Source organism: Excalfactoria chinensis, chromosome 2, assembly GCF_039878825.1.
Source record: "Excalfactoria chinensis isolate bCotChi1 chromosome 2, bCotChi1.hap2, whole genome shotgun sequence".
Taxonomy (NCBI): Eukaryota; Metazoa; Chordata; class Aves; order Galliformes; family Phasianidae; genus Excalfactoria; species Excalfactoria chinensis.
Genome location: NC_092826.1, coordinates 101,203,673 through 101,216,769, shown reverse-complemented (window position 1 = coordinate 101,216,769; position 13,097 = coordinate 101,203,673). Strand labels below are relative to the sequence as shown.

At 37.1% G+C, this 13,097-nt stretch overlaps 1 protein-coding gene across 1 annotated transcript in view; it reads left to right on the top strand.

Moving 5' to 3' along the window:
* THSD7A (thrombospondin type 1 domain containing 7A) overlaps positions 1–13,097 on the top strand; it is a 261,280-nt gene that overhangs the window by 61,167 nt on the left and 187,016 nt on the right. The window contains exon 3 of the mRNA XM_072327327.1: positions 4,209–4,717. Within this exon, the coding sequence (XP_072183428.1) occupies positions 4,540–4,717 (178 nt within the window). The 5' untranslated portion in view covers positions 4,209–4,539. The remainder of the gene's footprint in view (positions 1–4,208; positions 4,718–13,097) is intronic.

The following is a 13,097-nucleotide window of genomic DNA, read 5'->3' as shown; positions in this document are numbered from 1 at the left end:
ACTTGTATGAAAGAGGCAAAAATTTGCTAATCTCTCTCTCTCTCTTTTTAATTACAAATTTTGAAAGAAAAATATTTAATAATATCATTCCTTGAAAGGATAGCATCAAGGTCTGTTACCTGCTGTGTAAGAATGAGAGATCCCTAAGTAGTATATTATGACATGGTCAAGTGTGACACCTAGAGGCTATATGTTTAGGTTCCCTAAAGAATAATTTTTTCAGCTGCAGGTTTTTCTACAAGACATTTCATTTTGGAATTCAGGAATGAATCTGCCAGGTTTTGAGAGACAAAGTATGTTTTGATATATTCAAAGGTTGTTCACATGTATCGTATTTCTTGTGTCTTCCCTAATTAGGCTCTCTAGCTTTCATATAAAGAAAAATAATAGACCACTACTGAGTCTACTGAGAAGTACTCAAAACTCCACAGCCTGAAGGGACCCTGTACAATATATTCTGGTCTGGATTTCTCTTGAAGGTCTTATCTCAAGAGAATCATTTAAACACACTTCCATCTGTAGTAAAATTTCTAAGTCATTTGGGGTTTTAAAAAATGCAGAGCTAGAGGTTTTGGTGAGTGACTTTATGCGGGTGAACAGAGAGAAAACAAGCTCATTTGAGCTGTTACTTGGGTTGTCTAGATGATCGAAATAAGCATATAAGTCAACATGCCACACCTAATGCCTTCTCTAAAAGTCAGATGTGCAACCACTACAGTGCACTGTATGAGTTTACAGTAGATATATCCAAGAGCTCACTACATCAAGAGCTCACACAGCACAGACAATTTAGAAAGGAAAATGGAAGAGTTTGTAAAATATCTTCTATACATCTAGAAGAACAGACTGAAGCTTTACTGAAGTTGCTGGCTTATGCAAGGCCTACAAAGTTAAAGGTGGACAAAAGAGATGCTGAACATGCATCTTATTGAGTATTGTTGAGTCTAGAGGCTGATGTACCATATATATGTTGTGGTCTTTTAATGCTTTTTATTTATTTATTTATTTATTTATGTTAAGAAATACAGTGTCTTCAGCACAGAACATAAGATGATTTTGAAGCTCTGAATCATAGCATTTTGCAAACTGTGATAGGTTTATGAAATGGGACTGCCTGTTTGTACAGGAATATACTAATACTAGCAGGGAGATTCTGTTTGGCAGGCAACTTTTCAGACATGGTGTCTGTACAATCGGTATTTTGATCTCATTTCTCTTTTCACTAAATATATGGTATGTTTGCCTTTTTGTCATCCCCTGTTTAATGTTAGAAAACAAGAACAAAATAATGCTAATATTTTATGACTACCTTATTTTCATGAGTGCTGTTGAGATCAGTCATTTTTCCCTAGAAAATCGAAAAGTGCTAACTTCTAGTTCACTTATGTCAGTTTACTGACTCCTCAAATAAATGAATGTATGTGAATACAAGTCTACCGAGATTCATTTGTTGATGCTGTAAGGTACGGCAGTTACTGATACAGAGATTAATGATGACTGTAGTTTATTTCTATGCTTTGTCAGAGGTTTCTTTTCAGCAGTACATAAATTCATATTTGGGAATGCCTGTAAACTGCAAACAATTGATTATTTATGATCATTAGATCATAATTAGAATAGCAGTTGTCATTGTGTACTGGAAATTGTGGTTGCATTGGGGGAAGACCCTTGCCCACTATAGCAGATAGGTCAGAATATGTTGGGCACGCTGACATGGAAACTGAAGCCAGCAACTCTCTCATGCTAGTACATTTGAAGCTTAAAATCTGTATTATACAGTCTCCTGTGTCTGAGACCTAATTCCTGCAGATAGGTTAGGATGTCTGCAAGCATTTGCCTACTCTCCTCTTGCTTGTGTTTTACTGCTCTGATTAACAGATGAGTGTTTGGGCTGCAAAACTGACATAGCTCAGAGTTGAGTGTTTACTAAAGAAAGCTCTTCAAGAATCCTTACTGCTTTTTTAGACAAACAATTACATCTACATAATACTCCCAGTTTTGCCTCCTTTCTTTCTCTCTGACATATATCTTAAGTGCATCATAGTTACCAATGAAGATGAAATTAGTTTTCTGTACTTTATTGATGTTTGTCAGAAAAAAACAATACTGCCATGAAGAATAGTGTGCAAATATGAGTTTTCATAGTCTTTAATTTATTGAAAAATTTTAAAGTACGTGCTCTTATTGCATAAATGAAATAAAATGTTTGAATGTTTGTGTATGTGTATTCACCCTTGCATGATACTGCTTTGTTCTGCTGTCAAAAACCGCTTTGATTCATTGTGCCAACTATATGGATGATCTATTTCCTGATGATGTTTCCAGATGATCTGACTCATTGTATGAAACATTTTCGGAGGTTTTCTTTATATGTTCATAAAAATTCTGCTGTTAATAACTCTGAATACGGTGCCTATGCCCCTAGTCACCCCATAGAATATATATTTTTCCTCCTGGTGTATATCTCCAGCTAAAAAGCCAACATCTCTAATCTTATTTTTTCAAAGTATCCTATAAGTAATATATATTTTAGTTTAACTGAACAAATCAGTAAAGTTGCCACAGATTTCCTGGTGGTCATATAACTTTTTTAAGCCCTTAAATTTGTTGTAATATTTTTCAGAAATTATGAAGATTGCATTATCTTCATTAGATTGAATATTTGAATACATTCAGTGTGGCATGAAAAACAATGTGCATGTGAATAACTTAACCTCGCATTTACCTGTGGAATTGCTGTAATTCTATAAACTCAGAGGACACTGTTTTGATAGTATTTCATCTTGCTCAACAAAACACAGGATGAGGCAGTTTCCATGCTTCCTAAATTGAACACAGTATGATGTATCAGGAGCAATTAAAATCTGTTTCCAGAAGTGCTTTAGCTGAGGTTGCAAGTTCTGCATCAGGATGCTATAAATTTGTTAAGATCATGGCTTTCTATGTATCCCTTATCAACCTATAATCTCCTGATTGTTGCCTGTTTTTCAACAGCTGAGGAACAGTAATCCACACTTGCTTATCTCTCTTAATCACAGCCTCACAGTGCTAGAGCTCCCTGAGCCTTTAATTCCCTCTTAGAGGCGTAACAGAGTGGAAAGTAAACAAAGACGAATTTGCAACCTTCAACATTGCTAATTTGCTCTGATGTCAGAATATTTAAACAGGCAAGACTTGGGAATTATTTGATCATGGCTGATTTTAATCAAATGCATGTGAAAAGGCTGAGTCTGAGAAGGTTGTGCAAAATGACAGGCATCCCAAGAGAGGTTCACTGGCGGTTTCTTCTTTAAACAACAATAGCTCCATCCTTTTAAAACTCTGGATCATGTGCTCATGCAGTGTGTTTTTGTGGCTGCTTGCATTTTGAATGGAACTTTTTGGATATGGTAACAGTTTCCTTAAAAATTTCTCATTTGATTTGCAGTTTATAGATGTCTGAAACCTGATCGTTAGGCATGTTACTGCATCTGTTTGCTGGGCAATGGGTGGAAAAGATAAGAATGCCTATTTAAAAGCTTTGTCTCTTTCCACATTTTTGCATCATCATGACAGCCTAATGTATCCTGAATACTTTCATGTGTAAAACTCGGTGTGTGTTTTAGAAATGATTGATAACTTGATCTTCAAATTACTTTAAATTACACAGTTGACATTTATGCATGTATATATGTGTACATACTTACTGGATAGGAAAGAATGTTATTTTGCATTATATGTTACATGCAGACCTCATCTACCACAGAGATGATGTGCTTACACATCCAGACAGAGTAGAGAGGTGCATGTTATTACCTGAAACAAATTTGACAAATATGCAAATAAAGTTATGGGTTGTTCTTTTTGTTATTCCTTTCATTTCTCTCTGTGGGGACTTAAATGTCTATTTAACGCACGAGTAATCACTTATTTATTGTTGTTTACAAAATGCTTAACACAGCATGTATGTTGCTTTCAGGACAAGTGTATGATGCTTTCCTAATTAATATAATGTTACACCAGTTCTATCTGTTCTGGTTGCATGACTTGTGCTTCTGAAACACGTCTGATGATGATTTCTTTTCTTCTTAGTGCATACCATTTGGGCTATTCCAGGGAGAGATGCCTGGGAAGCCAGGCTTTCGCAGTCACTCTCTGTGTTGAGATTACAGCGCTGGGTTATTTGTGTTCATCCTCATCCCTGTTTCTCTCTGTCTTGCTCTCTCCAGCTGGTGTAAATGACTGCTGCCGCCTCCCAGCGCAAGATAACCTGCTCAGTCAGCTGGAGCCCCCTGCGGACAGCTGTCTCTCTTTTAGCTGATGGAAAACTGCTACTAACCGCTGAATGGAAGAGAGTGGAGCAGCAACCATACTAGCAGCAGCCGCTGTACCGAGAGCAAGCAAGGACTCTATTGTTCCTGAGCGTTAAACAGTTTTTCCTTTGCAACTGACATGCACAAAAGCAAGAGTGAGGCTTCCAGTTCGCTTCTCCCTGTGAAAAAATTTTGAGGAGGGGAATATTATTCGGAGGAGGTTTCGCAGTCGGGCTGTGGGCTTTGGATGCGGGCTGCAGGAGGCATGGGGCTGAGTGAGGGGAGCACTGCTTTCCTCCGTGGGCCAGGGCTCTCCACCTCACCAGCCTGCTGCGTGGGAGTGCTGGTGGTCCTGCTGCTGGGGAACTGGGGCGCTTGGGCACAGAGTGAATTCCAAACTTCGTCCGTTTATCTGTGGAAGACTGGTAAGTAACGATGCTGTGCATGCATAGTTTTAGCATGTTTAGTTTCTGTTGTAAGCAGTAACCTTTTTGTGTGCTTTCTGTATGGGGAGAAAGTTAAATATGTTCGTAATGTTTATGTGCAGGATTCTTTGAAAACAAATTGGGTTGCTTACCAGGGTTCCACCAGCTAAACAAATATGGCAATTAAAAAACCCCACACTTATGATCCTGTCAAGTGTTTTCTGTGTCTGTTGAGGTTTTTGATTTTATTTAGTAGCTCTGTGTTGTATGTAAATAGCAAAGGTCAGGGCTCTAGTGCCTGCTCACAATGGATAGGACCATTTGTTACAGTTGGAGTCAGCAGTGTTAACGGTGCTCTAAAAATATTGGCATTTCACAAAGAAGGATGTAACGCAGCGTGTCTAATCTTTATGCCATGTGCTGACATGTAATATATTCAGCGTGGTAATTGACGGGGAGTTGGGTTTGTTAAATTTAGGTTTGTTGCACAGTATATAGGACACGTGAAAGCTAATGATGGATTAGGTGAAATAATCCAACTGATGCCAGATCTCATAACTAAAGAGCCAAAGACAAACAGGCTATGTGGATTCAGCACCATGCTAGATTGACAGTTTCCTTTACTCTGGTGCTGATAAATTACATGTATGTTTTAAAGATTGCAGTTGTAATGCTGTTTCAACTTTAACTTTGCTTTAAAAATTAATTAAGTCTGTCTTTTGTCTATCAGTGTATTAAACTAATTCAGAATCTTAACATGGAGGAATATTTGCATTTTAGTTCCCCAGTATTGTGTTAGCTCCTGTGTAAGATTCCAAATCTCCTTTAGGAAATGGAAAACATTCAAGCCGGTTAGTATTTCACATTGGCTTGGCAGTTGGCTTTTTTCCCTGTATGCTGACAGCAATAAGCCAATCCCAAAAGCAGACATTTGTTTTAAATTTGCTTTTCTATTAATTAATAATAAGACAGTAAAGGAGTCCAAATTTCTTTGAAAAACAACTTTGAGAAGATGTTCTCTTTCCTGGATGGAGCCTTCTGCCACAAAAACAGATCAATTCACAATCACAGCAATATCCTGAATATTTTAAGAGGCTCTATCCATACAGCAGCTCAAGCAAAGGATTAAAAGGGAATTCATTTAAACAAGAAGACAGGCTTTCCAATAATGCTAGAAAGAGAAATTTGAGGAAGGGAGAATCCTTTGCAACTTTCACTTCCTTCTGAAAAATGAGTAGCACAATCATACTGATGACCTTTCTTTTTTCCTTCTCTTTTTCTTGAACCATTGAAAAATTCCAAACATAGTTTGTTTCCATTACAGATTTTTTAAATACTTGATATGCACTTAAAAAAGAGAGAAAATAGGTGCAAAAGTTTATAGGAAAATGTTGTAATAACAGTAGAGTTTTGCATTTAATCAAGTTGTTAGGCATTTGGAGAATAAACTCCAGAATGTTATTGTCTCCATTGAGTAGATCATATTTAAAGATGCTAATAATAAGACAGTTTGAGTATGGTAACTATAGTTAACCAGCAGTTATGAAAATGAACTCCCAGTCTGCTATGGAGTTGCTGTGTTTACTTTGCTTAGAACACATGTGCTCTGAAGTCAGTGAAACCAGGAGAAAACTGGATTTTTTTGAGTTTTTGTTTCCTCCAAGTTTTTTCTCTTAAGAACTTTTGTTTAGAAGTATGATATAATTACTTTGTCTAGTGAGCAGCTAGTTTGTCCTTTTAAGCACTCCTTTCTGTGACCTCTCTGCTCTGTTTAATCTATAGTAAGGAATAGTATAAAAATATTCACTGTTTATTTTTTAATATCTTAACCTCAGTGATTTGACAATAATATGATGAAAAACAAGTCAGAGTGGTTCTTTTGTAACAGTGAATGACAAGATAGAGTGAATAAGGTAGTGCATTAGCAGCCTAATTAAAGCTTTGCACTCTTTCTTGGCTATTCCTTTGTGCCAAAAAAAGGAAAAAAAAAAAAAGAAAAAAAAAAACCAAGGAAAAAAAAAAAAACCTTTTACATTTGCTGTGTACTTCTCATTTACACTGAGGGAATTCTTACAAGTAGATTTGTCTGATGAATATAGGCTATCTTTGTGCAGAAATTGACTTTTTAATACAATGTATTGCTTTTCAATTTCCTGTATTTTATTAAATTAGTCTTATGCTTGATCAGGAATAAGAGAGGAAACAAAACATCCAGTAGGAAGTATTTGGACTTTCTTGTGTCATATGATAAGCTTTTGCTTATAATAAAGCAATATACCACTTCACTTGATTGCAACCTTGTTGCTTTTAGGGGTTATCTGTGTTCCTCCTGGGGAGAACTAGACGTTGCCATGTATTTAGAATTATTGATAAAGTATCCTTTCAGCCTGGTAAAGTTGTTTGTTACTGTCATGGTCTCTGATCTCTCTCTCATTTCCCTGGTATAGTTGGTATAGTAAGTATATTTAGTTGGATATTACTGATTCTTTTTTGTCCCCTTGTCTTTGTGGGGAGGTTCTAGAAATAGAACTAGGACAACAGTTCATCAGTGATCTGAGGGGATATCTAGCACAAAGTGTTGAAATTTCAATTGAAGTATCAGAGGAGGTGATATAAAACTGGATTGAGCAGTACTGAGCTCATCCAACTGAGACAGTATTAACTTTTCTTTCTGTGAATGCAACATAAGTCACAAATGTGTGGCTAAGATTGTGTCTAGTAAATCAGATTTTATTTATTTTTAATTTATATATATATGTGTGTGTGTGTGTATGCCTTTTGGTACATATTATTACTGAAGTACTGAGTACTGTGTGCAGTTCTGGGCTCCTCAGTTCAAGAAAGACAGGGAAAATCTAGAGAAAGTCTAGTAGAAAGCCAAAGGGGGTTGGAGTACCTCCCTTTTGAGGTATGGCTGAGAGACCTAAGACTGTTCAGCCTGGAGAAGAGACGACTGAGAGGGGATCTGTCAATGCTAATAAATAAATAATGTCTGGGAGCCAAGTGGATGAAGCCAGGCACCTTTAAGTGGATCCCAGAAACAGAACAAGGAGAAATGGGCACAAACTGGAACACAGGAAGTTCCATGTGAACATGAGGAGAAACTTATTTACTCTGTGGTTGATAGAGCACTGGAAAAGGCTGCCCAGTGAGGTTGTAAGGTCTTCTCTGGAGATATTCAGAACCCATCCAAAGGCATTCCTCTGCTGCCTACTATAATAAACCTGCTTAAGCAGGGAGTTGGACTAGATGGTCTCCAGAGCTCCCTTCCAACCCTTGTGATTCTGTGAACTGTGTCCACTTATTGCGAAACATGCTGATTTTGTGTCATAGTGTATGCTACTCTGTGTTTTCTGTACCAGCTTATTGCAGTGTGTTAAGAATGCCTCAGAAAATAATCTGCATATGTCATGAGGTTTGAGCTGGAGATTCCTTCTCTTATGAAATAGCAATTATGATACCTGGTATAGTTTCCTGATACTGGATTTTAGGATTGTGGAGGAGATGTGGGACTGTTCTCTGCACTTTGGAATTTAGAGTCATAACCCCTGAGGATTGTTCAATCTACTGCTGTTCTCCTATCTACTACTATAAAATTCCAAGGAATGCTGCAAAGTTCATATTAATGCTTTTATGGTTTACTGATCTTCAGTTCAGTGTGGACAGTATTGTAAGCAATCTGCTATGAGAAGAGAGGTTAGACCAACTGATTTCCAGAGGTCCCTTCTAGTCTCCACCGTTTAACAATATGAGTGCCATCACTATCACTTCGACTTTTCCAACTGAAGCCAAATTGAATAAATTCTCAAAATCTTGAGCACTGAGAATGAGTATTTGCTTTTGCATATTTATGCTGGAATTACGGTGTGTTAGTGGACCTCCAGTGTACTGCATGACATTTAGATGGATATAGTTGATCACTGTTGCAAGTCTTTAAACTTCAGGTTTCTTACCAAATGTTTGCATCCCATGCTGTGCATTTTCTTCAGATAGAAATACACAGCTGGATTAATTTTCCTTTTCACTGGGCAAAACCATCTGGTTCCATTATAATAAACCAAAGCAAAGTTTTCAACAGTGCAAAATATTGTACAGGAAGATGAAGAAACATTCAGATTGCAGATCTGAGCTGCTGTGTCTGCTTGATGTAGAGAATAGCAGTTCTTAAATACTCATTTAACAGAATTTACTGTATTGAGAGGTGGTGGTTTCCCTGATGTGAGGTAGACAGACATCATTGAACACTGAAGTTATGAAGTTGGAAAACATTTATCAGCCAGGACATTGAGCTGTCTATTAAGGGATATGTGAATTGACACCGTCTGAATTTCCTGAAAATTATGGTGTGCAAATTTAGGAAAACAACAACAACAAAAAAGTGAGAGTACACTTGTGGGAAGGATTTAAGATGTTCCTTTGCATTATGTTTTCCCTGGATGTGTTTAAGAGCTGTTTGGATATGGTGCTCAGGGATATGATTATGATTGTTAGAGTTAGGGTACTATGATTAGGCTGTGGTTGGACTTGGTGATCTTCAAGGTCTTTTCCAACCTGGGTAATTCTATTATTCTATGTTTTCAATTACTTCTGACTACATCTTCAGTGTAACAACAGTAGTACTCAAAGTTTTAGCAAATAAATATAAATGTTAAAAGAGTATCTTAATAATTCAGGCATTTGTGGGTATTACATAACTTTGCATACAAGTCAAATGTAGAAAGGCTGTAAGCATGATGGGAAATTTCATGAGGCATGAAAGATTAAGAATGTTATGGTAAAACACTTTGAATTACATCTTTATTTTAAATATTTGTTGTGGGCCAAGAACACTTGATCATTTGTGATCTATGTGTTAATAATCAAATGGTCTGTTTCAAAATAGAGATTCTTTCTCTAGATCATTTGGAACCCCTGCTTGAGTGGGATGACCTGTTTTGTTCATCAGTGGTTGCACCTCTCAGAGCTGAATGATTTGTAATTAGTTGTTTGGTTAGGTTCATTGCTGTTTTGGACTTCTATGGATTCCTGAAATATTTCAAATTAAATTCTTATTGTACCCTAACCCTTACAAAGCTTTGAAGAACACTGTATGCATTAGAAAAAGAAAAAATATCTCTGTACCCTAATTCATTAAAAAGTACCATGTTAATTTCTATTAAATTGGATCATTCATTTTCATTATGTTATTTTCATATTCAAGAATATGACTATATGACCATAGACTAATATTTTGATGTTAGAATTGTGTTAGAAGTGGATGTTGCTGGTATGGCAGTAGAGGCAACATTTTGTTGCTGTGTGATGGATGGCAGCAGAGGAACAGTCTGACAAAATGGTGCTGGAAGTATGTATGAAGCAAAGGTATAGGACTGTATTACTCCATGAACAAAAACCAGAACCTATTAACATTCATCAATGCTCACTGAATGTTTGCGGGGACCAAACAGTGGATATGAGCTCAATGAGGTGATGGGTGGTGACAGCAACATAAAAAACAAACCACGTTACAGATGGAGATACACAGCAGTTGCACCACAAAATGAAGAATGTCTTGTTCTGCTCATCCATGCAAATTGGTGGATTACAACTAGGAAACTGTCTGTGGATCTGGATATTTGTTTCAGTGCATTGAAAAGGATGGTGGCAACTTTGCAATATATCAAAGTTAGCAGCAGGTGGGTCCTGTAAACATGAGACATTGTGTCACCATTTTGAGCTGAAGTCAAAGTGATGGTCTGTGGAGAGGCAAGAATGTGAATTCCTCATTGATTAAAATGGTTAAGATGTTGTCCTCAGTGGGTAAAATGGTGTATGCTTTAAGAAAAGGATGATTCTTCTGTATTTCCTGGGATTTCGACAAACCATCAACTCTGACTGCTACATAGCAGTGCTGATTAAACAGAAGTCTTTAACTTCCAGCGTCAGGCTAGAAAAAAATCGCACAGAATCACAGGTACCATACCAATTGGAAGACTGGAGCATGTTGCCAATCTTGACCGGGCTGTGCTTCGGTATCCACCATATGGTTTGTATTTGGCACCTTCTGACTTTGAAGTTTGATTTGATGGAAGATAGACTGTGAGGGCAACATTTTCTTACCAATGATGCTGTCATAGCAGCTGTGAAACAGTGGCTCACCTCCACTGATGCAGATTTTTATGAGTGTGACATGCAGGCTCTTGTTTATTGCTGATGCAAATACATAGGTAGTGGTGGTGATAATGTTAAAAATAATGTTTTGTAGCTGAGAATTTGCTCTATCAAATAATATTATTGTGCTCTTTTGTACCTACTGTAGTTTTTGTGAAAATAAATAGGAGGCATTACTTTTGGAGCACAGAAGTAAGAAGTAATAATTCCTAAATAATGACTGCCATCGTTGTCACTCCTTGAAAACAAGGTTGTATATTTTTCTTGTTTTTTATTTCATGATGCAGACCATGCATATGCATTTTCTACATGAAACTGACTAACCATAAGCATTTCTAGCTACATCAAAATTCTTTGTTTATACCCTGTGCTTCATTTCTTTTTGTTAAATCAGCTGCTGCTGTGATCTGTGATGTGCTGTCACCGCTGGGTGTGTTGCCTGCCTACAGGTACTAATATAATTACTGAAGAGCTGCACAAAATCATCAAGGTTCGATCACACTGTAAAACTGCTGCTTCTGACAGTTTGAAGGAAGTAATGCATGTTATGCTTTTCAAGTGGAAGATGCAGCATTGAGTTGATATCTCTTGGATAAAATAAGTCATAAGATAAAATCCAGGAGGTAATACCTTTGCCATCACTGACTTTCTAAACACTACTGATCAAGTTCCTGGTAGCATAAATCTGCTGAATTATTTGGTCTGTCTGCAATTGTGTAATCACAAAGACTTCACCTACTGCATAATAATTGCTTTTGGCTATTTCCCATTTCCCTTTAACAAACTAAGGTAAAACTTTAAATATATTTTTAATGAATAACAGTGCCTTTTTAGAATGAAAGGCAAAAAGTCTCAGTCCAGAGAACACTTATAAATCTAGAACTGATTTAGGAGAGAGCTGTTAGAGTTATGGTAGCATGGTTAGGTTGCAGTGGGACTTGATCTTTTAGGTCTTTTCCAACCTGAGCAATTTTATGATTCTATGTAAGAACAGATCATGAGGTATTAAGTTGCTCAAAGTGGAAGGCAATGGAAATTCAGAGGCAAGGAGGTGATCTGGATACTGAATAAGTTCTCGAGGGAGATTTGTGGCCCAGTGAGCCAAGTGGCTTCTAGTGGGACTAGAAAGTTATTTGAAGTCCTCCAGGCCAAGGGCTCTCCTTAAGCTCTTTCTGAGCTTTTTTTAAAGCAGTCACATCTCTACTTGGACTCTTTTGGGCTCCATCCTCTTGGGAAGAGAACTGTGTAAAAGCATTCTACTTCACCTGAAGACCCTAAAGACAGTTCTTTCTTTTTTTCAAGATGTCCTCGATCTTAAGACCACATCATGTTCCTTCACTGCTTCCTCATCTAGCACCACTGATTGCTAATATACATGAACTTCACTGATTGCTAATATACATGAACTTCACTGAATAAATATCCTTAATTCATTTTCCTTATGTCCCTATGATTGTATGTGTTTTTGCCTGAGTGTTCCTAGATCATGTTAATGCCTGAGTGTGGGCAGTAGTAATTCCTAGGTGTTCAGCCTAGTAGGCATTTTGGAATGTACCTAAATACATGTAGACAGGCATGATAACAAAGGAGGAGGGAGAGAACTATCTAATAGCTCTCTGGTTAAAGTGCTTACTTTTCAAAGGTTATGTCAGCCTGTTTGCCAAAAATCCTCCACCAAGTAGCACAAAATATCCCCATCTGTTTCAGCACTTTTTTTTTTTTTTTTTTTAAGTTCAAGATCACAGTAAAGATTTTTGCAGTAATTGCAGCTTGAGATGAGGGACGGATAAGCTCATGTCAGTAAGTAGGAAACTCTTGATTTTAAAGAGATTATGAAGAAATGATCTGAAGAGACAGATTAGATGTGGAGTCTCAGGGAAATAGTGAATGAGGAAAGATGCTTTAACTTAAGTCCTGACTGACAGAAAATGAGTTCACATTGTGTCCTTTTAAGGATGAAAGAAGGCAATGAGGACCTATTCAGTGGAAAATAGAGCTCTAGTTTAATGTATTATGAATTTGATCTGTTGCCTACGCATCCATGAGGATGAAAAGAGTCAGAATTTTTAAAATATCAATGTAAAATGTGATTTGAGGATTTTATCTTGCTGATTGTTGCTTCTGAATACAGAGTAAGATAGGTGCTGCTTTTATTAAAGTTGTGCTTTGGCAAATCATAGTTGGATGGGACTTCAAAGGTCTTCTAGTTCCAACCCCCTGCTGTGAGCAG